The sequence below is a fragment of the Eublepharis macularius genome, chromosome 8 (assembly GCF_028583425.1).
Source record: "Eublepharis macularius isolate TG4126 chromosome 8, MPM_Emac_v1.0, whole genome shotgun sequence".
NCBI lineage: Eukaryota > Metazoa > Chordata > Lepidosauria > Squamata > Eublepharidae > Eublepharis > Eublepharis macularius.
Window position 1 is genome coordinate 132,399,276 of NC_072797.1, and position 27,864 is coordinate 132,427,139.

Consider the following 27,864-nt stretch of genomic DNA (forward strand, 5'->3'; position numbering starts at 1 on the left):
TGCTTTTGAAGTGCTCAGCTGTTAAATGTTATATTCATTACCAAAGTTTATTTTGGTTGTTGTGGGTTTTCCGGGCTGTATTGCCGTGGTCTTGGCATTTGGTGCTACACCTCTGAAGATGCCAGCCACAGCTGCTGGCGAAACGTCAGGAACTACAATGCCAAGACCACGGCAATACAGCCCGGAAAACCCACAACAACCATCGTTCTCCGGCCATGAAAGCCTTCGACAATACAAAGTTTATTTTGTCCTCTGTATCTGACAGCAGTAAAATACATATCTGCATTCAATGGCATCTAGTGGCTGCCAGTGCTAAGCTCTAGGAATACAATTTTAAAAGTAAAACTTTTTTTTAAATTGCTTTAATCAGGCATAGACTATGTTCATTATATTGAACATTTTAAAGGAATACATGTTGGATTTCTGCTGATAAATTGCTTCACCAAAGAAGTACATGTTCAAATACATGAAAAATTAAATTTCTTGTTACATGCAACATGTAATAAACCATTACCGAGTCTAAACAAAATGGAAAAGGACAGTATTAATCAGTAGAAAGCTGATATTTTGCGTTAAATAAAGTTGCTTTTCTTAGATACATGGGTTAACAAGACAGGACTAGAGGTGTGAAGTCCTATGGGTAGGTGGGTGGTGGGGAACCAAAAAATAAGGAGGGGGAAAAAATTGGACCTTTTTCACTTTTTCTAATAGTAAAACTGGAAATTTGGGGGGAATACTATACATTATTTTTCCTTTTGAAATGAGTGAAATGCAAGATTTTAGTCACTCAAAATGTACAGCATTAGAAGTTTTATGTAATACAACAGTATTTGATAATAATTCTACATACACTATAAACACATACAACATATTTTCAATGTCATATTTATTAACTGTTAATAATTTGCCAACAATTAATATGCTAAATATTGGATGAGCTTATTAAAGTATGTGGGGATAAAACAGCGTTGTACTTACCGTAACTATCGTTCATTGATGTCTTCTGTGCTGGCAAACATGGGACTGCGCGTGTGCAGGCCTGCCAATACAGCAAGGTTTTAAAGCTAAAATCCACTAGTGCCTACCCAGTGCGCATGTGTGGTGTTTCCCACCAAACACGCCACCAGGTGGCGCCCCCTCCACCCACTTAGTTCTCCTGTGTTCCCAGACTAAGCTAAGTACAGATCAGGCACAGCTGGGCAGGAGGGAAGGTACGTGTGCCTGCACAGAAGATGTTAATGAACAACAGTTACGGTAAGTGCAACTGTTTTCATTGTCTGTCTTCTGTGCAGTCCCACATGGGAGACCAACAAGCTTCTTACCTGGAGGTGGGTGTGCTCTTACTGAAAGAGGAAGTGAAGCACCACCTGTCCCATTGCTGCCTCTTTTCTCTCCATTATGTCCAGGGCATAATGTTTCACGAAGGTATTAGCGGACGACCAGGTCACTGCACTGCAGATATCATGGAGAGGCACTCCTCTCATCAAAGCTGCAGAAGAAGCCTGAGATCTCATTGAGTACGCTTTCACTTCCAATGGACAAGGTAAGCATCCTGCTAAATAGCATTCCCTAATTGTAAGTGTCACCCATCTAGCTATAGACTGAGCTGTAGCTCCTCTACCTTTCCTGTTCCCAGCATAACAAATGAACAGCTGTTTGTCCTTTCTAAATGATGATGTACGATTTAGGTAGAACAATAATGCCCTGTGTACATCAAGAGTGTGTAGTGCCTTTTCTGAATCACTGGAAGGGGATGGAAAAACACAGGAAGCACTGTATCTTGAGACAGGTGGGCACAGCAACCTTAGGTCTGAATCTAGCACATGGACAAAGTACTACTTTACCCTGATGTAGCTTGAGGAAAGGAGGGTCGGATCTGAGGGCGGCCATTTCACTCATCCTTCTAGTGGATGTAATGGCCACCAAAAAGGAAACTTTCAGAGATAAAAATTTCAGAGAGCAACTAGCTAGGCGCTCAGAAGGAGGGGACATAAGTTTGGCTAACACTAATTGAAGCAACCATTAAGGTACAATTTACTTAACTGGCAGAAAGAGATTCTGCAGCTCTCTAAGAAATGACTTAGAAATGTCGTGAGAAAAAACTGTTTTCCCATCTATTCTGGAGTGGAAAGCGGAAATGGCTGCTAAATATACCTTAACTGATTAATACTCATCTTTGAGTATTAATAAGAAATCTAAAATTTGGGATCGCGTGCATTCAAAAGGATCTAGTCCCTTTAGAGTAGCCCATCTGGCAAATCTATCCCACTTAAAACCGTAGGATTTCGTAGTATTTTTCCATCTAGAATTGAGGACAACCTCTGCTACTCTGTCTGAGAGTTGTCCTGTCCCGATATGAGCCAAGCTGTTAGCTTCAGTCTGGGTTGGTCGTGATACCATACCCCCATGAGGCTGAGCAGGTCTGGTTCCAATCCAAAATGAAATAGAGAACCTTTGGAAAGGTGCAGTACATGCTGAAACCAGGGTTGTCTGGGCCAGTAAGATGTTATTAAGATTATGTCCGGTCTGTCTCTCTGTATTTTGCTGACGGTTCTGGCAATCAAGGGAATAGGGGGGAAAGCGAAAAGAGGTTTCCTCTCCAAGTCAGCCAAAAAGTATCTCCTAGGGAGTTTTTGCCCGCACCTCCTCTTGAGCAAAATCTCAGTGCTTTCTGATTCCCTTCCCTTGCGAACATATCTATCTTGGGATGCCCCCATTCCCGAAACACTTGTTTTAGATATCTGTTGTCTACTATCCACTTGTAGTTCTCCATGTGCAGTCTGCTCAGCTTGTCTGCTACTACATTTGCAATCCCTGGGATGTGTACTGCTTGGAGGGTAATTCCTCTCTCCAGAGCCCAGTCCCAGATGAGAATGGCCTCTTCGCATAATACTCTGGAAGTGATGCCTTCCTGCCTGTTTAAATAAAACATAGTGGTGGAATTGTCGGTCAGAACCTGGACCTTCTTTCGCTTCAAGGTATCTGAGAAAGTGATAAGGGCATAATGAATCACTCTCAGTTCGAAGACACTGATGTGCAACTCGTGTTCATCTCTAGACCATACACCATGAGTCTTAAGGGAGCAACATCGAGCACCCTAACCTACTGTTGAGGCATTGGTAGTTATAGTCACTTCTATCTGTGGAGACCCAAAGTCTACACCCCTGAATAGGTGATTGTCATTATTCCACAAAGAGCTCTGAGAATCGCCCTAGGAATAGTGTATTTCTTGTCTTGTCCATGTACCTCAAAGTTGTGAACATCTAAAAACCACAATTGTAATTTACATATGTGGAGTCTAGCCATAGGCGTGACTGCGGTGGTGGAGGCCATCAGGCCTAGTAGAGTCTGAATAGACAATGCTGACTGGACTCTACATCTGGTAAATCGTCTCACTAGGTCCTTGACTCTGTTTGCCCTTTCCAGAGGCTGGAAGCCATTCAATGTTCTGTCTAATATTGCTTCTATGAACTGCACCCTATGAGAGGGTATAAGTACAGACTTTTTAAAGTTGACCAGTAAACCTAATTTCTTACAGATATTAATAACCAAACCCACATGCTGTTCCAACAGCTCACTGGAAGAAGCTGAAACCAACCAATCGTCTAAATAGAGATAAATAGAGCATCCCTGTTTCCTTAGGTGAGCCACCACCACAGGCATGCACTTTGAAAAAACCCTAGAGGCTATAGACAGGCCAAAGGGTAGTACATGGTAATGAAAGACTCTGCCCTTACATGTGAACCTTAAGAACTTTCTATGTGCTGGATGGATGGCAATATGAAAATATGTGTTCTTCAAACATAGGACCGCAAACCAGGTATCAAAGGGGAGTAACTGTAGTACCATATTAAGTGTTACCATCCTGAATTTTTGGGTGTATATAAACTTGTTTAGACCTCTAAGATTCAAGATGGATCTGACACCTCCACCCTTCTTATCCACCAGAAACATTCTGGAATAGAAACCCTGAAGGGATTAATGCATAGGTACTGGTAGAATAGCACCTTTCTTTTCTAATTCAGTCAATTCCCAAAGTAAACCATCAGAAGAGATGTCTGACTCTCAGTCGGGTACCAGTAAAATTCAATTTTATAACCAAATAACACAACTTGTAATACCAATGAATCAGTGGTCACATTCTCTCACTCTGAGTAACAGTTAGCCAGCCTGTTCCCCAAAATAGCTGGCTGTTCCATGCCAAGTCAGAATTGTTTCTGAGAACTCTGCGCCTCCTTTGTTGCCCCAGGTGAGATCTATTGTTTGATCTCCTATGCTGGAAATGCCCTTGATGTGATAGGGGCTGTCTATATTGCAGGCAGGTAGAATACAGCTGATAATGGTATTGTCTGCCTCTGTAAGGTTTCCGGGAATGATAAGGATACCACTGTATGGATTGTTGTTTTGGGGGAAGCACCCCATAGGAGTGGGCCATCTGCCTATCTTTTTTCTTCTGTGACAGGTATTCATTTGTCTTGGCAGAAAATAGTGTTTGCCCTTCAAAGGGCAAGTCCTCAACTTTAGCCCTTGTTTCCAATGGTAAGGCAGTAGTGCATAGCCAAATGTCTTCAGAGAGTGATAGACAATACCAGGGCCCTGGTAGAAGTGTCAACGGAGTTCTGTCCTGCATTAATCTGTTGCTTGGACAACTTAAAGGCTTCTTCTAGTATGACCTTAACCAGTGTTCTCCGGTCCTCCGGCAGTTTCTCCACAAAGGTGGACATACAGTTCCAAAGGCATGCTTGATAGGCCCCCATAATGGCACTGTAATTCGCAATTTTGATGAGGAATACAATTTTCTGCCCAAGGGGTCCAACTTCCTCCTCTCCTTGTCAGCAGGAGAGGTACAGGAGCCCTGTTGCTGCTTGGCCTGCATTTCTTCAGTCACCAAAGATGACGGCGGAGGGTGACTAAACAGAAATGGGCAAATGTCCTCCCTGGTCTTATACAACCCTTCAGATTTCTTGGTGCTGGAATGAGACAAGGCTGGCTTCTCAAAGATGGAGTTAATAAGCTCCACAAATCCTTCAATGATAGGAAAAGCTATATTAGTTGCAGTTCCTATGTAGAGGCATTGACTTTATCTTTTGGTTTTGGGTCCACAGCAAATATTTCAATGTCAAGGGACCGAGCCATGCTGATGATCTGTTCTGTGTAAAGACAGTTGTCTTCAGAGGGAGAAATCTGGCCAGTTCTCATAATGACCTCATCTGGAGATGGATCAGAAGCAGGACTGGGACTTCTGTCTCTCTCCTGCTCAAAGGTATGGTAAGAAGCCAATGAATGGGGAGTTTCATATGGCATCCCCAATCCCCTTTGACGGTCAACCCCTTCCAAGGTCGATGTCACATTGTCTCCTATAGGATCTCCCCAACTCCAGCCCTTGTCTATGCTGAGAAGTATGCTGTGGCCAATCTCTGCACTCGTGCACAAGGTTGCCTGTCATCATATGCACCCATCCAGGGTAGCTCAGCAGTGAATCTTTCTTCTATTTCGCCCTTCTCAGCGGAAATGTATGAGGGGGATCTGGAGTGAAGAGAAGGGGTCCGAGGTTTGTCAATAACAATGATATCAGGCTGTTCAGCTTGGTATCTTATCTTTTCTCTTTCACTTTTAGGACGAAGTGGACAAAAATGCATGAGCCTTCCTAGCTGGCGACAAAGAACAAACTGAGGATGGAGGGGGTGCCGCTTCCTGGTGGCATGTTTGGCAGGAAACGCTGCACCCGCACTGGGTAGGCGAGTGCCCCCTAGCGGTTTTCAGCTTTAAAACCTTGCCATATTGGCAGGCCTGTGCATGCACGGTCCCATGGGGGACTGCACAAAAGACGGGACAATGAATAATGACATACTTTGTAAACCGCTCTGAGTGGGCGTTAAGTTGTCCTGAAGGGCGGTACATTATTCAAATATTATTATTATAATGAAGAGTTCCATGTTTTCAACATTATAAAGTTTAACTTTATATCTAAATATGCCAGTAATGCTGCTGTAACTGTATGAAACTGTTTATGTTCAAATGATGCACTTCCTTTTCTTTGCTGTAAACATTTTCTAATTTCAACTTATTTTTCCTAAGATACATGTTCTAAGGAAGCATGGGGAGCAACAATTTGTCTCCCTCTTTCTCTCTCTCAAGCACTGAGTATATTTCAGTTTTGCTTACAGAAACTAAAGCATTTATGCCAATTAGGACAATTGTTCTGTATTTAATTAAAAGGAAGATGATCCCAAATGTAAGACAACCTCCCCCCAAAAATGTTATATACAAAAGATTTCTTTTTATTGGACAGTATTATAACTTTTATGCAAATTAAGACAACTCTCTCTTTTTTTGAGCCTACCTGGAAAAAAACCCTAGTCTTGCATTTGAGTAAATACTGTATATGCTAAGTCATAAATGATGCATTTTATTTTGTTAAAGCACAAAATAAGCTTAGATTCAATAGGAAATTAAATGTTGCATCTATTTCAGTTTTTTTCCAATAATATAATTTTTCCAGAAGGGAAAAGGGGAACCCCAACTTTCCCCCGTGGTTTCAAAAATTCAGGAAATCCAGGCAGAACTAACTACTTCAAGCCTCTTAGTCTTAATTGAATGAGATTTACCTTTTTTTCTACAACTTCTGGTACTTCCTCTATATTCCATTTTTGTATGACCTCTGAAGAGGGTGTCTTCTTCACCTTATCCATGAGATAATTCAAGAGAGTAGTGACAGATTTGACTGCCAAGACATGCATAGTGTTGACTATAAGGTAGTCAGCAAGACGAATAAAGCTGGGACAAAAGAGAAATTAGTCTTAGTGATACAGTGTCTTCAAAATACACTAAAATATTCAAGACTACAATGAGACCTTTCCAGAAGTAACTACCAAGAAAGAGCTGCAAAAAGCCTCCACAGTTTGATAAGAATTAAGAAAAAAAAAGGTATAACCTATACATATACTTCAATGGCATATAGAAAAGATTTTCTAGGTGACACCTGGCCCAGATCGTAAAAGCTTTCATGGTAAGAAAAATGCCATAAAATGGCATTTCATGGTAAGAAAAATGCCATAAAATAATTTTAGTATGACTTAAGACAATTTTTTTTCATGGACATAAAACATAACTCTGCTTAGGATTGCACTGTTAAGAGTAATTTATAGCTTGAGCCTCAGTTAATGTTATATTACATGATCTCTAAAAATATTTTTGAAATCTTACTGTGCTTCTATACTTCCACTCTTCAAAGTATTAGAAAGAGTACATATTTGAAGAAGTTTAAAGAACAATTTTGCAATTCAGAGGGAAGAACATCTGAAAATTCTCAAAGTAACTTTTGTGGATACAGAAGTACTTTACAGTCACTGTTTGCTTGCAACACTTTTATTAAAATGCCGTATCTTCTTATTTGTATATCTAATAGCAATAGATAACCCCATGCAAACTTTTAAAAATCCACAAGGGTGGGAGGCCTTCGAGAGCTAAGATACATGAACAAGCATGGAGAAATCCCTCCCCCCCGCTTTCTTTGTCTGCCACATACCAGCCTGCTCACTGAGAGTGACACCACCTCCAGCTTGGCTCAAGCAGAGGCATCCCCACCCCCATCTGTTTCTCCCCCTTCCTCGCTCACTTGGCTCATATGGCAGCAGGCAGCTCCTTTTCCCTTCTCCAAAATGGCAGCAGAGATCTTGCAATGCAGAATCATGAAGCCTCAGCCTTTCCCTAGAAGTTGTTTGTATTTTTTGGATTTTTCTGCAAACTTGAGTGTTCTCTTGGGTTTGCAGAAAAATTCCTCTGGCAACTGGGCCCCATTCTTTGGGCTTTGCTATCTGCATAGTGACCAAGTCCTTTGTTATATATATTATTTTATAAATATATATGATTTTCAGAAAACTTTGAGAAGTTTTCAGAAAAACTTGAAAACTTTAAAAAAAAGTGATGTTTGCAAATGCACTGATATCACATGGGGAAAAAAAATCAATGCTCCAATTCAAACCACTGCCAATTACCTGGCCGGAGAGGGGGAGTCTTGGGTGTGGGTTTGGGGTGCTGACTCCTGGCCAGCAGAGTCTTCCACATTAGCTTGGGTCTCAAAGTGCACAGGATATGCTTTCTCAAGCCATTGCTGATTACTTGGCTGGTAAGAGATCTTACCTGCCAAATGATCAGCGGTGGTTCTGACATCAGCTCCAAGACACCGCTGATCACCTGGCCAGTAAGCCAGCACAGGGCCAGTGCCCAGGTGAGGTGGTGTGTTATGTGCCATCAAGCTGCTTTTGACTTACGGCAAACTTATGAGTGAATGCCCTCCACTAAAAGATTGTATAACTGACAGCCTTGTTCAGTACTTGTAAAACTTAAAACTGGAGCTTTCTTTATTGAGTCAAACAATGTCAGGTCTTTCTCTTTTCCTGCTGCCTTCAAATATTATTGTATTTTCTAGTGAATCTTGTCTTATCATGATGTGACCAAAGTACAATAGCCTCAGTTTAGTCATTTTAGCTTTCAGGGAGAATTCATGCTGGGAATGAGCAAACGAGAATTCCCTCCCCCGTTCATATGCACTATTCCTAAATAATACAACAAAAATATTGTTAGATTTGCAAAAATGAACTCCCGATACCAACCATGTCAATCTTATACACTGAGCCCTTTTGCTGGCTTGTTCTGTATACGTCATTTTTTCAGGTTGTTCACTATATGGATCTTTTTCAACATGAGGAATAAGGGCATTCGCACTAGCTAATCTTGTTACCAATGTTACCTGTTCTGAGGAAAGTACAGGTATATATTACTGAAACTGTTGTATTAAGATAAATGCATCTTTGGTTAAAAGAATTATTGATTTCACACACAGATTAAAAGCAAAATGCTTGATTTTTGCCACAAATCACACTACCCTGCATATTGAGAAACAATTTTGAGTTGGTTATTCATTCTACATTTGGTTTGTAGAAACAATTTTTGCTATAAGTATGCACAGGAATAGAACCATAGTAGATTCACATTTTATCTAAAGATTAAATATTCCCCTATTCTGGAATACAAAGCAGAAAGTTGCAATCACTAGAATTTGTCAATGGTTCGATGTAATGCAGATAGAATAAGGTCCAGGTTAAAAATACAAATCAATCATTTTCAAAATGTCAGTTTTATACCTGTACTCGCAACTGCATAAAAGTAATCATCAGGAGTAAAACCAGATTCAAGCAGTGCAGTTCGACATGCACTTCTGACCACTTCTTTAGCTAATTCTCTGAACTCTGATAGTCGTGATGACACCTGAAATTTACGGTATAATTAGGGAACAACTGATAAAAGATCTTCAAAAAGATATAGATGAAATCCTGAAATCAAGTCGATGAAACCCACTTACATCTTTTAGATGTGCAAGCTGAGTACCTTTAAATTCTTCCAGAGTGTATAAGTAACCCTTTTCAACTTGGCAAAAAGCCAGGTCACTGATTCTATAACACATTTCTTGAATGTTAAGTATTGCTGGTCTCAAACACTGCAAAACAGTCGGAATATATTATTTAGGCAGAACTTAAAATCCAAAATCAAAATTTGTGAAACAAATAGATGTGCTTATGAAAATTTCTTAGATTATGATAGTTGGTGAATCCCCATAAAGTGCAATTAAGTGCAGGGCTAGAACTCGCTACAGAAGTGGCCAAATTTCTCTACCAAAATGGATCTGAAAGTTGTGCAACAGGGAGCTTCTAGGGCTGTTTTCTCTAAGCCACTGCCTGGTTGCTATGGCTACATGTGAACAAATTGAAACTGAATCCTGACAAGATGATGGTGAAGGTGGTTGGGAAGGCTGAGGTTTGTAGAAGTCACTGTGCTTCCTACAGTTAAGAGTCTAGGGGCTTTAGTTAAGAGTCTAGGAGTTATTATTACTGGTGAAGCAAATTAATTTAGCTGCAAAATAAAATACTTCTTCGATCTTCCTTCTACCGGCACCTGACCTTGAAAAAAACTCAAAAGTCCAGGTAGGGCAGAACACCACAGCTACGTTATTATTGGAATCTATATGGGAGTATGAATACTATTCATACTCTGCAAACATACTAAAGTGCAATCAGTTACCCATTAGTGTCTAGTTTCCATTTAAGTACTGGTTACATACAACGCCATTCACAACCTAGGACCTGCAGGACTACCTCCACCAATATGTTGTTAAGAGAGCTTTACACATCTGAGTAAAACCTCCTGAAGGTGTCACTGGTTGTGCAAAAGGATAAGACCAACAGTTGTCCATACTCAAGCATGTTCTGTTGAGGCTGACACCTGATAGAATGGCCTGCTTAGCCAGATCAGGTAGTCTCCCACATTTCTGATTCCACGCAATGCATTAAAGGGAATTGCTCAGGAGAATATTTTGATAGAGGAAATTAGGGCTGCAGTTTTAGAAAGGAATTATAAAAGGGAATAATAATGCTCCTCAATCTGTTTATGGAAATTTTTAGGCAATTTTTGTTGCATTGCTTATTCAGTGTACTATCCTGTCCTTGGTGCATCCTGGTCTCGCATAAATTTGGGGTGACAAAGGAGACCCTTTCCTTCCTTTTTCTCCAGTAAAAAAGCAGGTTGGAGCCAATGCATTATACTATCAGTTTTGCGTCTTCTGATTTTGTAATCCAGTATTTAGGCACTGTTTGTATTATACTGTTTTTAATCGCATTTTTAATGTATGTAATTTGCCTTGAGCCTCACTGAGAAAGCCAGACTACAAATGATGCAAATCAATACATGTCAACATCACAAAGCTGCTGTAGATGGCCTATATCTGCAGCACCAGAAAGAATAGTGTGCAGCATAGGCGAAGCACACTAGCACTGGAGAATCAGAAATTAACACTCTTAAGGCTAACCAAGGACAACGTAAGAAGCCTGGTCAGACCATTCCACAGCTTAGAAATGCAGGTTGTAGGTTTACCGCTGTACGTTTCAACACTAGGAAAATTAAATTTGAAATGTCCTATAAATTCTTATATGCAGTTCTTTTCACTGCGTACTTTAGATTTAAAGAACTATCCTTTCAAAAATAATATTTAGCATTTATACAGTGCTTTAAAATGGTCAAAGTATATTATCAGATATATTCAGGTATATTATCTCAGTAACAAATTCACAATACATACAGCATTAACAATGAACAAGTTCTTCTGCAAAGCTCGGCGGCAGGCATTAATTTTCTTAGAGCGGACATTCTTTCTCCATACATTAAAAGACTTCCATTTGCGAAATATAGCAAATATAGGAATTTTGGAAAGTGCTCTGTGGTACAGATATTCTTGTTCCCAGCGTGCAAGTTCCAGATATTCAACATCTCCATTACATGTATGAACAACTGCATTCGGGCTAATAGTATAGTAGTCGTTTTTGTTAATGCAGTCATAACTTACAATTCTAAAAAAAAAGAATAGTAATTGTTGTAGACACCTTACATTTTCGTGTTTAAAAACAAATTATGTATCATTCAGTTGCAGATACTTTGCTTATTAATGAGAAGCTGCATCCAGGAGAAAGAATGCTGCCAATGAATGCTGCCAACTCCCCCAACTGTATCAGGCCCGCTTCTAATATATGTCTGATTTACATTTTTGTAGTTAGAGTAATTGGGATGCCTCTGACACACTTTCTCCAAACATCTGTTATCAGTAGATCAAGAATGCTAATTAAATTAATATACTCACAAGAAAACGACATGAATGTGTGGCTGTCAATAACCGTATCAGCAGGAAATGACCATTTTCTCAGCAATAAGAAACCAAAGATGGAATGCTTGGTACTTAACTATGACTATAAACACAGTGCAATGTCTAGTTTGTTAGACTTGAACTGGAAATATCTAAGTCTGAACTGCCACCCTGATATGAAATCCATAAGCCGACCCAGTCACTGTCTCTTAATATAACCTCCACCATGGGGCTGTTGTGAGAATGATGTGGGGAAAGAGAGGACAACATATGCTATTGGCAGCTCATTAGGGGAAGAGTGGGATAAAATGTGGGTAACGATAATATAAACTGTGCTCAGAGATGCAGAATACCAGTGAAAGGCAACTTAAAATATTTGGCACTCCACAACACGGCCTCTATTTGTAATCATGTCTGGACAGATTTTGTTACATTGACACTGTATCCATTAATTAGTAATACTCTAAACCGAATAAATCCTTTGAGCTGAAAATCTGATGTTAGTCTAATAGCTACAATTCAACAGTATTCCTTGAGCAGACCGCAGCCAATTCATTTTATTTCCTTCTAAGGAGAAAGACAACAAGTAGAATGTTTTGGTGCCAGAGTAAATACTAAAACAAATTTTATCAAAATATCCATTTAGTTATTAATTTAAGCACAGCATGGTATTTTGTTTTATACTCCCTTGAGAAAAGACCGTAATAACAATACTGAAAAGACTGTAACTACAGCAAAAGTAGATTAAATTAAAATGTACTACTTATTGTAAAGCTGATCACCATAATGTAGAAATATATTAACTCACTTCAGATTGAATGAGTCATATTCAATTGATGACTTAGGCACTGCAGGGGTCATGTACAGGAACCCAAGATTTTTGTTCTCACATATTATTTTTATAATTTGTAGAGGCTCTGTAATGCTGGTTTTAACAACATCTTGTGGTTCATCAAACGTAATGGCAGGTGGAATGGGGCTCGGGATGCAAGCACTTAGCTTGACCACACTACGGGGCTGTTTCGGAGGAGTCGGAAGTCGTTCTTTTGAACTCAGTAACTGTAAAGGTAAAGTAAAAGGAATGTATGTGTCATCACTTCTTTAAAAAAACCCAATTCTTTTTTGATTGATTTAAAACATTTTTATTCTGCTTCTCTTCCAAATCACTTGAGGTAAATGACAATTTAAAAAGCCACAGAGACAACAAACTTAAAACAAAGAAACCAGAATTTTTAAAAACCTAAAAAAAGAAAAAGATTATAATCTTCATCTGATGACATTTTAAAGGCCTCTTAAAATCTTTGGAGGGGAATTTTTGGAAAACTGCACTCATGAAACTTTCCTATACTGAATCAGGCCTGTGGTCCATCAAAGTCCCAGCCCCAGATTTACTTGAGGCCCCAGATTGTGGCCCTTGGGAGTGGAGGGGTACAGAGCATGGTAGCCGCCATTACTCAAGTTGCGGCAGCCCCCAGCACTCTCCAGGTGGGGCAGCGCAGCAGCCTGCAGTTCAATTACCCAATTCGCAATTAGCTGGCTGGGCTTACATTGGGAGGATGTCTCCACTGGCAGGCCTGGAGGACACAGTGTCCCTTTGTCCCTTCTGCTCCACCAGCTGGCGGGCGGGGGGGGGCATGTTGCAGAGCTGGCCAGGCTTCCAGCACTTGGATCCTTTTAGAGGAAAACAGGGCGACGACTGGTTTCCCCCTACTTGGAGATCCTCTTAAAGAATATTGGGAGTGAGGCATTGCAGGGACAATCCAGTCGGGGACTGTCAGGGCATGCTCACTCCCAGGTGGCAGGGGGATCCACAAAGAGGTTTGCGCACATGTAGAATCCCATAGCCTGTCATCTCACGGCTTCCTCCTTCAGCCTGCTGATGGGGTGAGGGGGTCATCAGCGGCAGGAAGGTTGGCCAATGCTCAGATCCATGCAGCACTAAGGCTCCATAAGCTGTAACCAATAAAGTTGTTGTCTTTTTAATTCCAACAAGTTGTCTGTGTCTTCTGTCACCTTGTCCTCGCCCTCTTGACACTGAAGGTAGAGGTTTTTCTTGTCATCTACTACTTGATCTTTTACACTGAAGATACTAGGGATTCAGTCTGGTACCTTCTGCCTACAAAGCAGAGGGTCTAGCACTGAGCCACAGCCTTTTCCCATCAGCAGCACATTCATATTCCATTTTATAATATAATAGATTATAATATTGTAGAGTTGCCATTATAACAATATTGTTAATAGGAGTCAGTTAACATTTCAATATGAAATCAATTTGTGAGTTAACTGCTCAAAAATACTCTAAAATACAGGTGTCTGTGAGACACTAGTTAAAAAAACCATAAATTAGAAAAAACACTCTCTAATATATGACATAGAAAAAATGGTAAAATGAGCCTACTGTTTGCAATATTGAGAACTATTTAGGGCACACTTTGCTTTTAGCTGTGATGAACTCATACAACCAGCATGATGCAGTCACTTCTACATCCAGCTGACTGTGCTTCTTCCTTTCCTTCAAAAGCACACAGATGTTATGCAAGGTTATTCTACATAGCTCCCACACACAGACCCAAACTACAAGTGACAGCACCCATTGGTCCATTCCATGGCAACTGAAGCCATTTTAAAAGCAGCTGTAGTTGTTTAAAAATTGCTGTGGGGTCCTGATTCAGATCACATGCACGGCACAGTGGCCCCAGGAGCACTTGTCCCCCCCGCCCCCCGCCGTGCCTTTTCAGGTGTTGAAACAGCAATGCGGGGCGCTGTTTGGCATTGAAAAGGTGGAGGGGACAAGAGTTCCTAGGGTTGCTACATGTGTGATCAGGGCCCCGTGGCAATTATTAAACAACTACAACTGCTTTTAAAATGGCATCGGCTGCCACAAGATGGACCTGTGGCCACTGTCACTTGTAATTTAGCCCACAATTTCCTTCAGATGACAGCCAATATAGACATTGTTATGTACTTTGTTTCTCATATACAACAAAGCCACCCTAAAGATGGCTATATTCAAAGAGCATTTGCTTCTTGCTACCATGCCAATATGACAGCAGATTCGCACAAAAAATTGTTACATGGAGTCAGCACCCATAGAAAGCTATTTAAATTGGCCATCATGTTGCTAGGTGGGGTGGAAGGAGCAGAAACCATGGCTTTCACATAACCCAAACTGGTGCACGCTGGCACCAAAGACACTGGGAAATGTAGCTATGTGGTCATGGAGGGGAAAATTGGTTATTAAGCAGAAAGTTAAAGACCAGGACCTCAAAAGTAGGATGCTCAAAACTGCTACCGATTCCAGGCCAGCCAGACAGGCACTGCTTAGGGGTGTCAATGTGTGGATGAGAAAGTAGCACCAGGAGGAATGGTTTAGATTCATTAGGCAATGGGAAACTTTCTGGGACATGCCAAAGCTACACAAAAGAGACAGGCTTCACTTAAACCAAAAGAGAACCAAACTGCTAGTACTCAGTATCAAAAAGGTGACAGAGTAGTTTTTAAAATAATCCCAGGGGAAAAGCCAACACAAGCTGGGGAGCCTCCAGTTAGGACATGACAGTCCAAAGGGATGATAATGTAAACACTCAGGATAATATTGGCAGGAATATAATAGAACTTGGGAGTGAAAGTAGGATGACAAAGGAGAGCCATGTGTGGAGACAAAGGGACCAACGGAGCCCTTCGATTTCCAGATTGAGTTAAACCACCCAATTTATGGTATCTTCATGTTTCTCTTCTTAATGATGAAACTTTTAAAACAGAGATGGTAGCTGTGCTTTCAAAGTATTTTAATATTAACCAAAAACTGCAAATACTCATACTATTGAATGGGAAGTTTGTAATGCTTTTATCAGAGGAATAATTATTGCACATGCTTCTCACAAGAAGAAGCTTAGAGAAAGGGAAGACACAATCATGAAAAATACACTGAAACATTTATTAAGTCAATTTGCTACATTTTCCACACCAGATTTCTATTGAAAGTTACAAAAGGATAAATATGAATTGAATAACATATTGTCAATGTAAGCAGAATATTCTTTGACCTGCTGCTTCAGTCATATTGGGAAGAAGGGGAGAAAACAGATAAAATTATTAGCACATTGTTTAAGGCAGCAAAAGTATAAGAATTATATTCCTATGATTAAGGATGAGGATGTAATATATCTGCCTCTATTGAAATAAATTTACAGTTTCAAAAGTTTTATTCTAAATTATACAGTAAGGGCAAGAATCATTAGACAAAGATATGAAAGAATTTCTCTCTCACCTTGATCCTCCATATTTGATACTGCTCAGCAACAGCTTCTTGTTGAACCTTTGCATATGGATGAAATTAAGGTAGTGATAATAGTTCTTAAGGAATTCAAAGGGGCAAATACCTCAATTGCTCGATGAAAATGGAGAAACTGTGACAGAGGGCAGAGAGACGGCAGAAAGGCTCAGTGCCTATGTGGAGAAACGCCATTCTGTTTGTGGAGTTAACTTTCTGTGGGCTGCAGAGGGGAGGGGCCAGTTCTGGAGTAGAATGTGATTGAAGGGAGAGCGAGTCAGTTGGTGGAGGGGAGTTGGAAGTGGGCAGTTGGTGGCTGGAGAGCGGAGGGGGAGATGGCTCTGAGGGGAGAGGGAGATCTAGTGTGACCCCAGGTATCAAAGGATCATGCCTGCCCTACACAACATCTCATTAGGGCATGAGGGAGAGAGAGTAGGGGTTTCTGTTTCTGTTTTATTATTCCTTCCGTTCACTGTATATTTGCCTGTGTATAGTTAGAAGTTAAATAAATGAGTTCTGGAATTTTTGAAGGAAGAAAGCTCTTCTGCTCCACATAGTCCCCCAACTGCTTGGGCCCACTAGCAGAGGAGGGAGGTTAGGAGTCTGTCCCGCCTAACCAGGACCCCATACAGGGACAGTGGTGGCAGCAACTACCTGGAGACAGGCAAGGGAGACAGCCCCTTCAGGTGCCTGGCCAGAGGCGAAAAGGGAGGTGTTATGACCTTTACTTTCTTTGGGGTAGATTTTTCTTTTAATCTTTCCCTTAACACTCTCTGGATAGTCTGCTACCACCAGGAATATTATATTCCAAGATATTTTATTTAAGCTTTCCCTTTTGGTAACGTTCCAAAGCGTCAGGCTCCTTCGTGGTTCTATGTGGCCCTGAGGATAGGAATGGGATATAGCAATGACAGCTACTCTGGGATATAACAAAACAAAATAAACTTTATTTAGTCAAGAAGCGTATCGGTTTCATAAACGTAGTTCTCAGTTCTTAAAGTTACTTCCTATAAACTCATTCACACAGATCTCTTCCAAGGCTTCACACACAGTTAGCCCCTTTCTCTAACTCAATATTTGTCTCACAGAAATGCTTAAAACTCCTCAGGCAGCACACAGCCAGCCTCTCTTTCTCTGGCTCTCATTCACAGAAATATTAAACCTGCTCAGGCAGCACCCAGCTGGCCTCCCTTTCCCTGACTGAGTGTCCTTTCACAAACATGCTCAGTTCAGGCTCCATACAGGTCATATTTCTCTCATAAATACTTCCACATACTCAGGCAGCACACAGCTAGCCTGCCTTACTCTGACTGAAAACTTTTCTCTGCCCTGTCAGTCTAAACTGCATTCACTCCGCCCACACACTCAGTCATCAACCAATCATATCACTCACTCTTCCCTCTCTCACCTCCCACTCTTCACCTAGCTCAAACCAAGCATTTAAAGACACATGCACACATTTACTTGAAATCATTGCAGGAGGGGTAGGCAGAGCGGGGTCTACCAGTGGGAGGAAAGGCCCCGTTTCGCCACAGCCTACTTTGCCTGTTTTCTCCCTGAAGGAGAGAACAGGCCCACCTAGAAATGGTAGAAGGCAAAATATGGCTTCAGGGCTACTGGTTGAAATGGGCAGAGAAGTTGTGGACAAGCACCTTGCTGCACTGGATGTGTACAAATTCCTTAGGCCAGATGGGGTATACCCAAAAGTACTTAAAAGAAATTTCGAAAGAGCTTGCAGACCCTTTACTGATCATCTTCCAGGCCTCTTGGAAGACAGGTGAGGTGCTGAAAGACTGGAGGAGGGCAAATCTTATCTTCAAGAAAGGGAAAAAGGACGATCTTGGGAATTACAAGGCAGTCAACCTGACCTCTATCCCAGGAAGATACTGGAACAGGTATTAAAGGCATCAATCTGCAAGCATCTGACAGACAACATGGTGATACGGGGAAGCCAACATGGATTTGTCCCCAATCCCTGCTAGACCAACCTCATCTACTTCTATGATCAAGTGACTGGATTGTGGGAATGTTGTCTATGTACTTTATCTGGATTTCAGTAAAGATTTTGACAAGGTTCCTCATGATGTTCTGATGGGTAAACTGTGAACTGGACTCTAGGATGGTTAAATGGATAGGGAATTGGTTGGATAACCACACACAAAGAGTACTTGTCAATGGCATCATGTCTGACTGCAGGGAGGAGTCCAGGGCTTGGTTGTGGGCCCAGTGCTTTTCAGTATTTTTATAAATGATCTGTATGATGGTGTGAAGAGTTTACTTATTAAATTTGCAGATGACACCAAACTGGGAGGAGCAGCAAACACCCTTGAACATAGGAATAGAATTCAATGAGATCTGAACACACTGGAAAAGTGGGCAGGTTTGAATAAGGTGTGATTTAACAAGGATAAGTGCCAGGTTCTCCACCTGGGTAACAAAAATGTAAAGCATGCACACTGGATGATGGATATGCTTCTGGGTAGCAGTGTGTATGAACAAGATCTTGGGATACGGGTGGATGGGATGCTAAAATATGAGCAATCAGTGTGAAACAGCAACAAAAAAGGTGAACACAATCTTCGCATGTATCAACAAAAGTATAACATCCAAATCACAGGATATCATTATCCCACTATGTACCATGTTGGTCAGGCCCCTCCTCAAGTACTGTGTGCAGTTCTCAAGGCCTCACATCAAAAAGGATGTGGACAAATTGGAACGGGTGCAGAGGAGAGCAACCAGGATGATCAGGGGCCTGGAGAACAAGCCCTATGAGGAACGACTGAGGGACCCGGGAATGTTCAGTTTGGTGGAAGTTGAGGGGAGAGATGATTGCTCTCTTTAAGTATTTAAAAGGCTGCCACTTAGAGGAGGGAAGACAGCTGTTCTTGTTGGCATCAGAGGATAGGACTCAAAACGATGGGTTTAAACTATAGGAGAGAAGGTACCGGCTGGACAGTAGGAAAAACTTCTTCATGTTAAGAGTAATCCAGAAGTGGAACTGGCTGCCTACAGGTATGGTAGGTTCCCCCTCATTGGCAGTCATCAAGGAGTGGCTGGACGAATACTTGTCAGGGATGCTTTAGGCTATTCTTGCATTGGGCAGGGAGTTGGATTAGATGGTCTATAAGGCCCCTACCAACTCTATGATTCTAGGATTCAAATGTGAGAGTGTTGCTGTACTAACCAATACATGTAACTTACCACTAAAATTAGCCATTATATCAGAAGACTGCAAATGTTACATCAATTCTTAAAAAAGGGTCCAGAGGGTAACTAGGAAATTACAGGCCTGTTAGCCTAATATCTGTCCCTGGCAAATTAATAGAAACTGTTATCAAAGATAGAATTATTAGACACATAGAAGAACAAGGCTTACTAAGGGAAAATCAGTATGGCTTCTGTAAAGTCAAGCCCTGCCTCACCAATCCTTTGGCATTTTTCTGAGAGAGTTAACTGGCATGTAGATAAGGGCAACCCAAGTGACAATATTTATTTGGACTTTCAAAAGGCTTTTGACAAGGTTCCTCACAAAAGATTCCTGGGTAAGTGTGATTATTTTAGGATAAGAGGAAAAGTCCTTTATGGAATAAAATTGATTAAATGACAGGAAGCAAAAGAGTACAAATAAATGGACAGTTCTTGCAATGGAGGGAAGTAAGCAGTGGAGGATCAGTATTGTGGCCGGTACTATTTAATTTGTTAATAAATAATCTGGACTAGGGGGGTGAACAGTGTAGTGATCAGTGTGGAGGACACAAAATGATTCAGGATGATAAAAAGTAAGACTGTGAAGAGCTACAAGAGGATCTCCATAAATTGGGTGAGTGGGCAACAATGTGGCAAATGAAGTTCAATTTAGATAAGTGTAAAGTGATGCACATTGGAACAAAAAATCCCAACTTCAAGAATATGCTATCCATAGTGGATAGCTCAATGAAAGTGTTAACTCAGTGTGCCACAGCTCTAAAAAAGCTAACTTTATGCTGGGGATTATTAGAAAAGGCATTGAAAATAAAATTGGCCAGTATTATTATGCCCCTGTATAGATTTATGGTGCAGCCTCATTTGAAATGCTATGGCAGTTCTAGTCACCATATCTCCAAAAGAACATTGCAGAGCTGGAAGAAGTACAGAAGAAGGCAACCAAGATGAATAGGGGGTTGGAACATCTTTCCTATGAGGAAAGGCTGAAGAGTCTAGGAATATTTGGGTTAGGAAAGAGATGACTAAGAAGGGACATGATAGAAGTTTATAAAATTATGTGTGGAGTAGAACAAGTGGACAGAGAAAACCTTTTCTCCCTCTCCCATAATGCTAGAACTTGAGGGCGTCCAATTAAGCTGATGGACAACATATGCAGAACAGACAAAAGGAAATACTTTTTTACATAACAAGTGATGTCGAATTCACTGCCAATTGATATAGTGATGGTCACAGGCATAGACAACTTTAAAAGGGGATTAGAAAGACTCATGGAGGATAGCTCTGTCATTGGCTACTAGCCATGGTTACTAAACAGAACCTCCACATTCAGAGGCAGTCAACCTCCGAATACCTGTGCTAGGACGCAACTTCAAGGGAAGGCCTCTATGCCCTGTTGTCAGCTTTCCACAGCAACTGTTTGGCCATTGTGTGAGACAGGAGGCTAGACTAGATGGACCACTGGCCTGATCCAGCAGGGCTCTTCACACATTCTTTACCTTCATAACATAATTTCCTGTCCAGTCTGAGGTTATAAAAAGTCTCATATCTTAACAGTCACTCAAAAACTGTAAAATGAAACTCAAATATAGATCCACTAGCAGCCCAATAACGACTATCTTTAGGGCTCTCAGCACACACATTTTTTCAACCTCAGAGTGGACAGATGAGAGGCCACCATCAGAGCTACTACAAATCCAGCTTTGATTTCCTCTTGTTTTGGCCCACTTGATGAAAACAGAAAACTTACACCTGTTCCAGGCGATAGCTTTAAAAAGGACTGCTTAGAGCAGTGGTTCTCACCCCATGTCTCATTTACAATTACCAACTATGGAAGCCACACTTACTTCCACAACCCTGGTACAAGGCCTGCACCTTAAGGAAGCTTGCAGCTTACCCATTCCTCTGCTGGAAGCTGTATCAAGGTGGGAGCTACTTACAAGCCACAAGCCCCACCAAGAAAGGGCTCCTGGAACAGGGAGCAAGTGCTATATTGGGGGACAATGCTCAAAAGAACTACAAATGGCATGTCTAACAGCCATGTGACTGCCAAACCACTGAGTATGGCCTACAGTCAGTTATGCATCTATCCTGTGGTTATCTTACAGCATTTCATGCAGGTGCTTCTGGGTGTTACTAAATCCTACTGCAACAAAGTCTTGAAAAGGAAAGAAGCACCAAACTGCACAGAGCTGAACTTTCATCAGCTCCAAAAATATAAGAATGCTATGAGGATGTTTAGCTAGGCAATACCTGTCTTTCCTTTAATTCTGGAATCACCGGCACTGAAGAATCCACAGTAACAGGCCATTTCCTTTTCTCAGCTGAAGTTATAGGCTGTAAGACTCCAGCAGCTAATAATCTTTCCCTGTTCTTCTGGAATATATATTCAGGCTGCTTGTGGCTCTGATGAATCTTTAACACAGGCTTCATTAAGAAATAACAAAGACAATATGAGATCTAGTTATCCATGAACATGGCAAATTCTGCACACGTTAAATTAACAATTTAAAAAATGCGTCCAGAGACCCATGATTAAGGGATTAGAACGTAAAAGTGAACACATAATCCTGAAGCTCCACCCCGATCCATTCCAAATACATCAAAAGTCCTGTAGTCCTCACCAATTTAGTGCTTTTTGGATATTTATGACTTGATCAAATCTGTATTCTAAAAGATCCTATGGTAATGGTCCAAGAATCTCTTGATCTTTTAGAATACAGATCTGATCAAATCATACAAATGCAAAATAATCTCATGTCTACTTTCAACTGCTTTCTCTACAATCGAACTCTTGCAGTCATCTCAGAAGCCGGTTAAGAATGTATCGTTGTCACCTTGTCAGCTTTAAATCTCACCACTCATTTCTTCTTTGCCACAGGCTAGATAGGTAACTTTCAATCTCTGTTAATGAGCAAAGGAAAATCATTAAATTAAAACCTGGAAACAAGTTGCTTCTCTGGAGGAAGTCAGATATATCCGGAAAAGCAGTGGGATAGTCTCTGTATTCCCTTCAACTCTACCTGTCAGAGATGATCCCTTGAGAATATAATATAGTTTCCAACAGAGGATTTAGGATTACAACCTGGAGCTCAAACTCTACAAAAACAATTCAGAAACGCCCTTTAAGTGAAGGCTGGACTATGCAATTTTAAGGCATCTTTGTGCCTACTCAATTCTCTACTCATATCATATATCCCATCTTTTGCTTTTATACCACAGACTGGAAGTGGAATCCTAAATAGAAGTACATGCCTCTAAACCAACTGACTTAAACAGATTTAAAATGGTGTGATTCTCCTTAAGATTGCACTGGAGGTCCATGAACCTGGTTTTGTTGAGCTGGTGTTGCTGTACATAAGACGACTGATAGGCTTGAATCCAAGCTACTGTTCAATCATGACATTCACAAGCAGGCTACAGGAAAATCCCCCACTGACAGCCTAGCCTACCTCACAGGGCTGTTGTCAAGATAAAATGGAGAGTTACTCCTTCCTTAAAATCCAATACAACAATGAGCTTTTCAAGTATACTGTGATAGCATAAGGCTTGAGAGCAAAGAAATGCCCCATCCCTTTTAGTGCAACATTTTATTCATTCCTTCGAAGACACTCAGGGGCAGGGCACTTTGAACGTGTCCTGGCATTTTTAACATGTGATTATATATATTTTTCCCACAGAGGCACATATCCAATATATATTTAGATGATTGTCAGAAATCAAGAAAACTATATAGAATTGGATAAATTATGATATATCATATCCAATTACTAACATATAGAAATAAGTTGTACTTGTACCTTCCAATACTTTAGCACAAATTTACTTATGACATTAGTTACAATGTTCTTTAATAAGCGTCCGTAATTTAGGACTGAAAGTGGCCATGCTAACACTACATTAAATGAAGATGTTGTGCAGGTGCTTTTTAAAACCTTTCCTAAAGAAAAATCTGCTGTCATTTATTATATAATATGCAAATAAAACAGCTGCAGGTTGTGCCAGTATTTGCTATTAGGGATGTGCGAATCAGGTTTCCGATTTGGGTAAAACACCCAAATCAGACTCGATTCGCAAAGATTCAGGATTTCCGGATTGGGCCCAGCACCCTGGGCTCAATTTGGAAATCGCAAATCTAAGCTTCCAGAAACAATTCGTATCGCTTCGGGACACGGGGTTTTAAATGCCCCTTTCTGTGCAGCTGTGCAGCAGCAGGGAAAGGGGCATTTAAACTGCAGATCAGCTGCTTGGCGGGGAAATCCCCACCAAGCAACTGATCCGCACCGACAGCCATAGCGAAAAGGCCCTTTAAAAACTCCATCTGGGTCACAGGGGGATTCTCCCCGCAACCCAGATGGAGTTTAAAGGGCCATTTCACTGCTGCTTGCAATGCCCTTAGGCACTCCACCTAGGTCACAGGGGTGAGCTTTTCGCCACCATTTGCATTGCAAGAGGCAGCAAAAGGGCCCTTCCGCACTCCACCTGGGGCATGGGGGCGGTGTCCTCCACGACCCAGATGGAGTTTAAAGGCCTTTCCGCGCTTCACCTGGGTCACAGGCTTTTCGCCACCGTTTGCATTGCAAGTGGTGGCGAAAGGGCCCTTCCATGCTCCACCTGAGTCGCGGGGGGCTTTCCCCTGCAATCTAGATGGAGATTAAAGGGCCCACCGCAAACCCCACCAAGCAGCTGATCTGTGCCAGTGGGGTTTGAACTCCTCCCCGCTGCTTATTTCAACCGATGGGAGGGGAAGGAGGGGGGTTCCCTCCTCCCCCTTCCATCGGGTGAAATAAGCGACAGGGAGAGGGTAGTTTGTTGGTGTGCTCCAACTCTTTACGGAGCACACCGAAGCAGGTGAAACAAGGGATTCCCGAAGCAGCTTGCCGCTTCGGGAATCCCTTATTGCCAATCCTTTCTTCTGCTTCGGATTTACCGAAGTGGGAAACCCAAATTTATTTTTTTTTGCATACCCCTAGTTGCTGTAAAATTGCATGGATCAATTACAGTAGTTTATATGTACAACAAATGTAAAATTTTAAAAATGAAAAGAATGCAAGTCTTGGAATTAAATTGATTAGAACTGAGGCATCATTACTGCAATGAATTTGTCACAATATATCTGTTACTGTGCACAGAACTGCAGTCAGAAGGTAGGAAAAGAACACCCAAAACTGTCAGTAAAATGTATCGAAATCTTGGATTCATAATAATCACAACCCATACAGATTGGTTTAAAAATCAGCCTACCAAAGGCTCCAATTTTATGGGCTGCTGTCTTTTTCTGGTTCTTTCTCGTGCTTTTGTGTTTTGTATGAATTTCAGAACTTGAGGATTTGCTGCCACTTCCGGTGGAGCTATGCTTGCCAGTCTGTTTGTTAATACATTTCTTGAAGGAGAAATCCTCAAATTTGAAGAAGACTGGTCTTCATTGGAAATGTTTTGATTGCTTCCATCATTTGAAATATCAGGCCATTGTGCGCTAGGTTCTAAAGAAGGCAACGACACCTTTTTAGACATAATAACCTGAAAGTGAAAAATATATTATTTTAAATGTATAATGAAAACACATCTGAATTTTAATACCGCAAAGATTTTTGCATGATCCAGCAGCAACAAAGGTCATCAGAAAAAAAATGAACCCCAAGCAACATAAACATGGTGAGGAAAAGTGAACTGCGAAGAGACTATCTGCTTGAGGAATATACTCTGAAGAGGAATATACTCTGAAGGAAAAAAAACTAGAAAGAACATGTCTTGTTTATAATTCATATACATACCTTAACATGTATAGTAATGTATGCATATTTTACTATTACTGCTGGTAATAATTTGATTTTATATTCATTTACATATTTATCTCCCCCTTTTCTCCCCAATGAGGATCCAAAGCTTATTTCCCCCTATTTGACCACACTTTTCTTTTTTAAACTTTTATTGATTAACCAAACCAAAACAAAAATGTACAATACTCCAATACTCATAATAACTTAAAAATAAAAATTTAAAAATAAAAAATTTTAAAAATAAAATCAAAGGGGGAATAACAAATTTTTAAGTACAATTAATTCAAAAACACATTATAATCCTTCCTATCTGGGATAATATTATTACATTTTAGATATTCTAATACCATATTCCACCCCTCTTCATGACTAGCTTTCCACATATTTATGACATTTTCCTCAAAAAAGGAATTGTTGGTTATTCTACTCATTACATACATCTCCCATATTTTATTATACCATCACATTTTTGTTGGTGGTGTATCCGATTTCCAATGTTTAGCTATTAATAACCTTGCAGCTGCCAACAATATTGAAATCAAAGTTATATATTCTTTTGTCAATCTACAATCATTCCAAATATCAAATAACATCACTTTTACGTTATAAGGAAAAGAAACCTTAATGATCTTTATAATCTCCTCATAAATTGACCACACTTTATTCAATGTATAAAGTACCTTACAATCTTTGTCTGCACCAACTAACAGTGAAAGTCTGAGTAGAGTTACTCCAGTCTAAGCCAGTTGATTTCAATGGATTTAGACTGGAGTAACTCTGTTTAGGATTTCACTGTTAAAATAGCCACACATGCTTGCTTTATTGGTGTTGTTGATATGACAACATAGTACAGACAAGGAATCTGACACACAAATACACACACTCACTCACTTGGTTATTGTAACCATTACTAAAATAACTTATGTACAGTCATTTGAACACACTGAAGTGCTAAAAAATTAAATTATCATTGCATCTTTACAGGCTCTGACAATCAAAGCCTGTAAAGATGTGATGATAATGTAATTTTAAGGCCAGGATTCCTGTGAATGAGGAAGATTTTGCAGGCACAGATGCAGTGAGAGGGAAATACTGCATCTGCTAAAAATCCTCCTTCTACACCATTGTTGTCCAACCTCAAGGGGATCACACTTTTTTTTCCTTTTCTTCTTCTGTTTGACTAGAATTCTTTTCAGCAAGGGCAAAGAGTGAGCAGATTAAAACAAGAACAGAGATCTTTTATCTTTAATAGATGTGCAGAAAAATGCATTTTTTATTGTTAATAGTCGTGACCCAGATAGCCCAGGTAAGCCTGATCTCATTAGATCTCAGAAGCTAAGCAGGGTCAGCCTTGGTTAGTAATTGGATGGGAGACCTCCAACGAAGACGAGGACTGCAAAGGCAGGCAATGGCAAACCATCTCTGTTGTCTCTTGCCATGAAAACCCCGCCAGGGGGTCGCCATCAGTCAGCTATGACTTGAGGGCACTTTCCTCCACCACTCCATATCGTATCGCAGAAGCTAAGCCGGGTCACCTCCAACGAAGACCAGGGTTGCAAAGTAAGGCAAACCACCTCTATTAGTCTCTTGCCATGAAAACCCCGCCAGGGGGGTCGCCATCAGTCAGCTATGACTTGAGGGCACTTTCCTCCACCACTCCATATCGTATCGCAGAAGCTAAGCCGGGTCACCTCCAACGAAGACCAGGGTTGCAAAGTAAGGCAAACCACCTCTATTAGTCTCTTGCCATGAAAACCCCGCCAGGGGGGTCGCCATCAGTCAGCTATGACTTGAGGGCACTTTCCTCCACCACCAGTCGTATGGTTTAAAGTGCGTGGGCTTTTTCATTCTACATGAAAAGCTGCCCCTGCACAATATATAGGGGAGCTCTGCCCTTCGCCTCACCCTAAAAACAGAAAGGTAAACTAAAGCCATTCGGCATTAAAAGCCGACCCTGTTCTATGCCAAAGGCGCACCAGGAGGTATTCTCAAAACCGTTCTTTGCGTCGGTTTACCCTCAAAACGTCCCTTTCCAACAGTCCATAGCCACGGGAATAACGGTGTAAATACCCCCTGGGAGAGGGCCGGGAGGCGACAGCAGCGGCGGCAGCGCTTCTGAGAGTTAAAGGTCTGCGGCAAGATAGCCCTCCTCACCCTTGCTGCTTAGCACGGGTACCTGACCTCCTCCTCGAATATTTTCCTCAGAGAAAGGGCTTGGGAGAGGATATCGTTAAGCAGCTACACGACCTCCTTCGAATTCAAATTAAAAGGGGGGTGGGGGGGCGAGATCGCTTCATCCTCCTACCTGCAACGACCCAACCGCCTCGCTCTCCGGAGAGTCCCCCTGTTGCCTGGCAACCTCGCCCCCCCCACACACACACACATCGCCCTATCCCAGAGTTCCCCGGGCGGGACGTGTGGAAAGCAGCGGCCTCTCGCGCGCCTTCTTTTGCGACCGCCAATCAGGAGGGCCACCGCGATGTGGGTGGGGCTGGTTCCCTCACCGGAGCGAATGACGTTTTGCTCCAAAGCGCGGGAAACTTGGAAACGATGTAGTGGGGCCTGGAAACGCTTTTCGCGCATGCGTGGTACCCCCGACTGGATCTGCTAGGGAATGCCCGCCAGCGTACTTTCAGCGCAATCCTAAAAGAGTTACTCCAGTCTAAAACCATTGATTCCAGTGGGCTTAACTCTCCTTAGGATGGCACTGTATGTATGCTTCTGCACCCGGCGCATCGTTTACTGGGCCTGGACGAGTTTATTTTTTTTACCAGCACGTGGTGTAAAAAGAGTTTAGGCGCCTTGTGCAATCCTATGCACTCCAGCCTAAGCCAGTTGATTTCAGTTTTAGATGGGAATGAATCTGTCCAGGATCGCGCTGTTAAGGACCTTTGGCCAATAGTTTTATTGCAGCA

At 41.4% G+C, this 27,864-nt stretch overlaps 1 protein-coding gene across 1 annotated transcript in view; it reads right to left on the reverse strand.

Annotated features, from left to right (window-relative positions):
- Window positions 1–27,277, reverse strand: part of DNAH6 (dynein axonemal heavy chain 6) — a 364,598-nt gene extending 337,321 nt beyond the window's left edge. The window contains 9 exon segments of the mRNA XM_054986586.1: window positions 6,609–6,777; window positions 8,616–8,757; window positions 9,147–9,354; window positions 9,356–9,499; window positions 11,135–11,402; window positions 12,501–12,751; window positions 21,423–21,596; window positions 24,414–24,689; window positions 27,255–27,277. Coding sequence (XP_054842561.1) covers window positions 6,609–6,777; window positions 8,616–8,757; window positions 9,147–9,354; window positions 9,356–9,499; window positions 11,135–11,402; window positions 12,501–12,751; window positions 21,423–21,596; window positions 24,414–24,683 — 1,626 coding nt within the window. The 5' untranslated portion in view covers window positions 24,684–24,689; window positions 27,255–27,277.
- Between the last annotated feature and the right edge of the window lie 587 nt (window positions 27,278–27,864).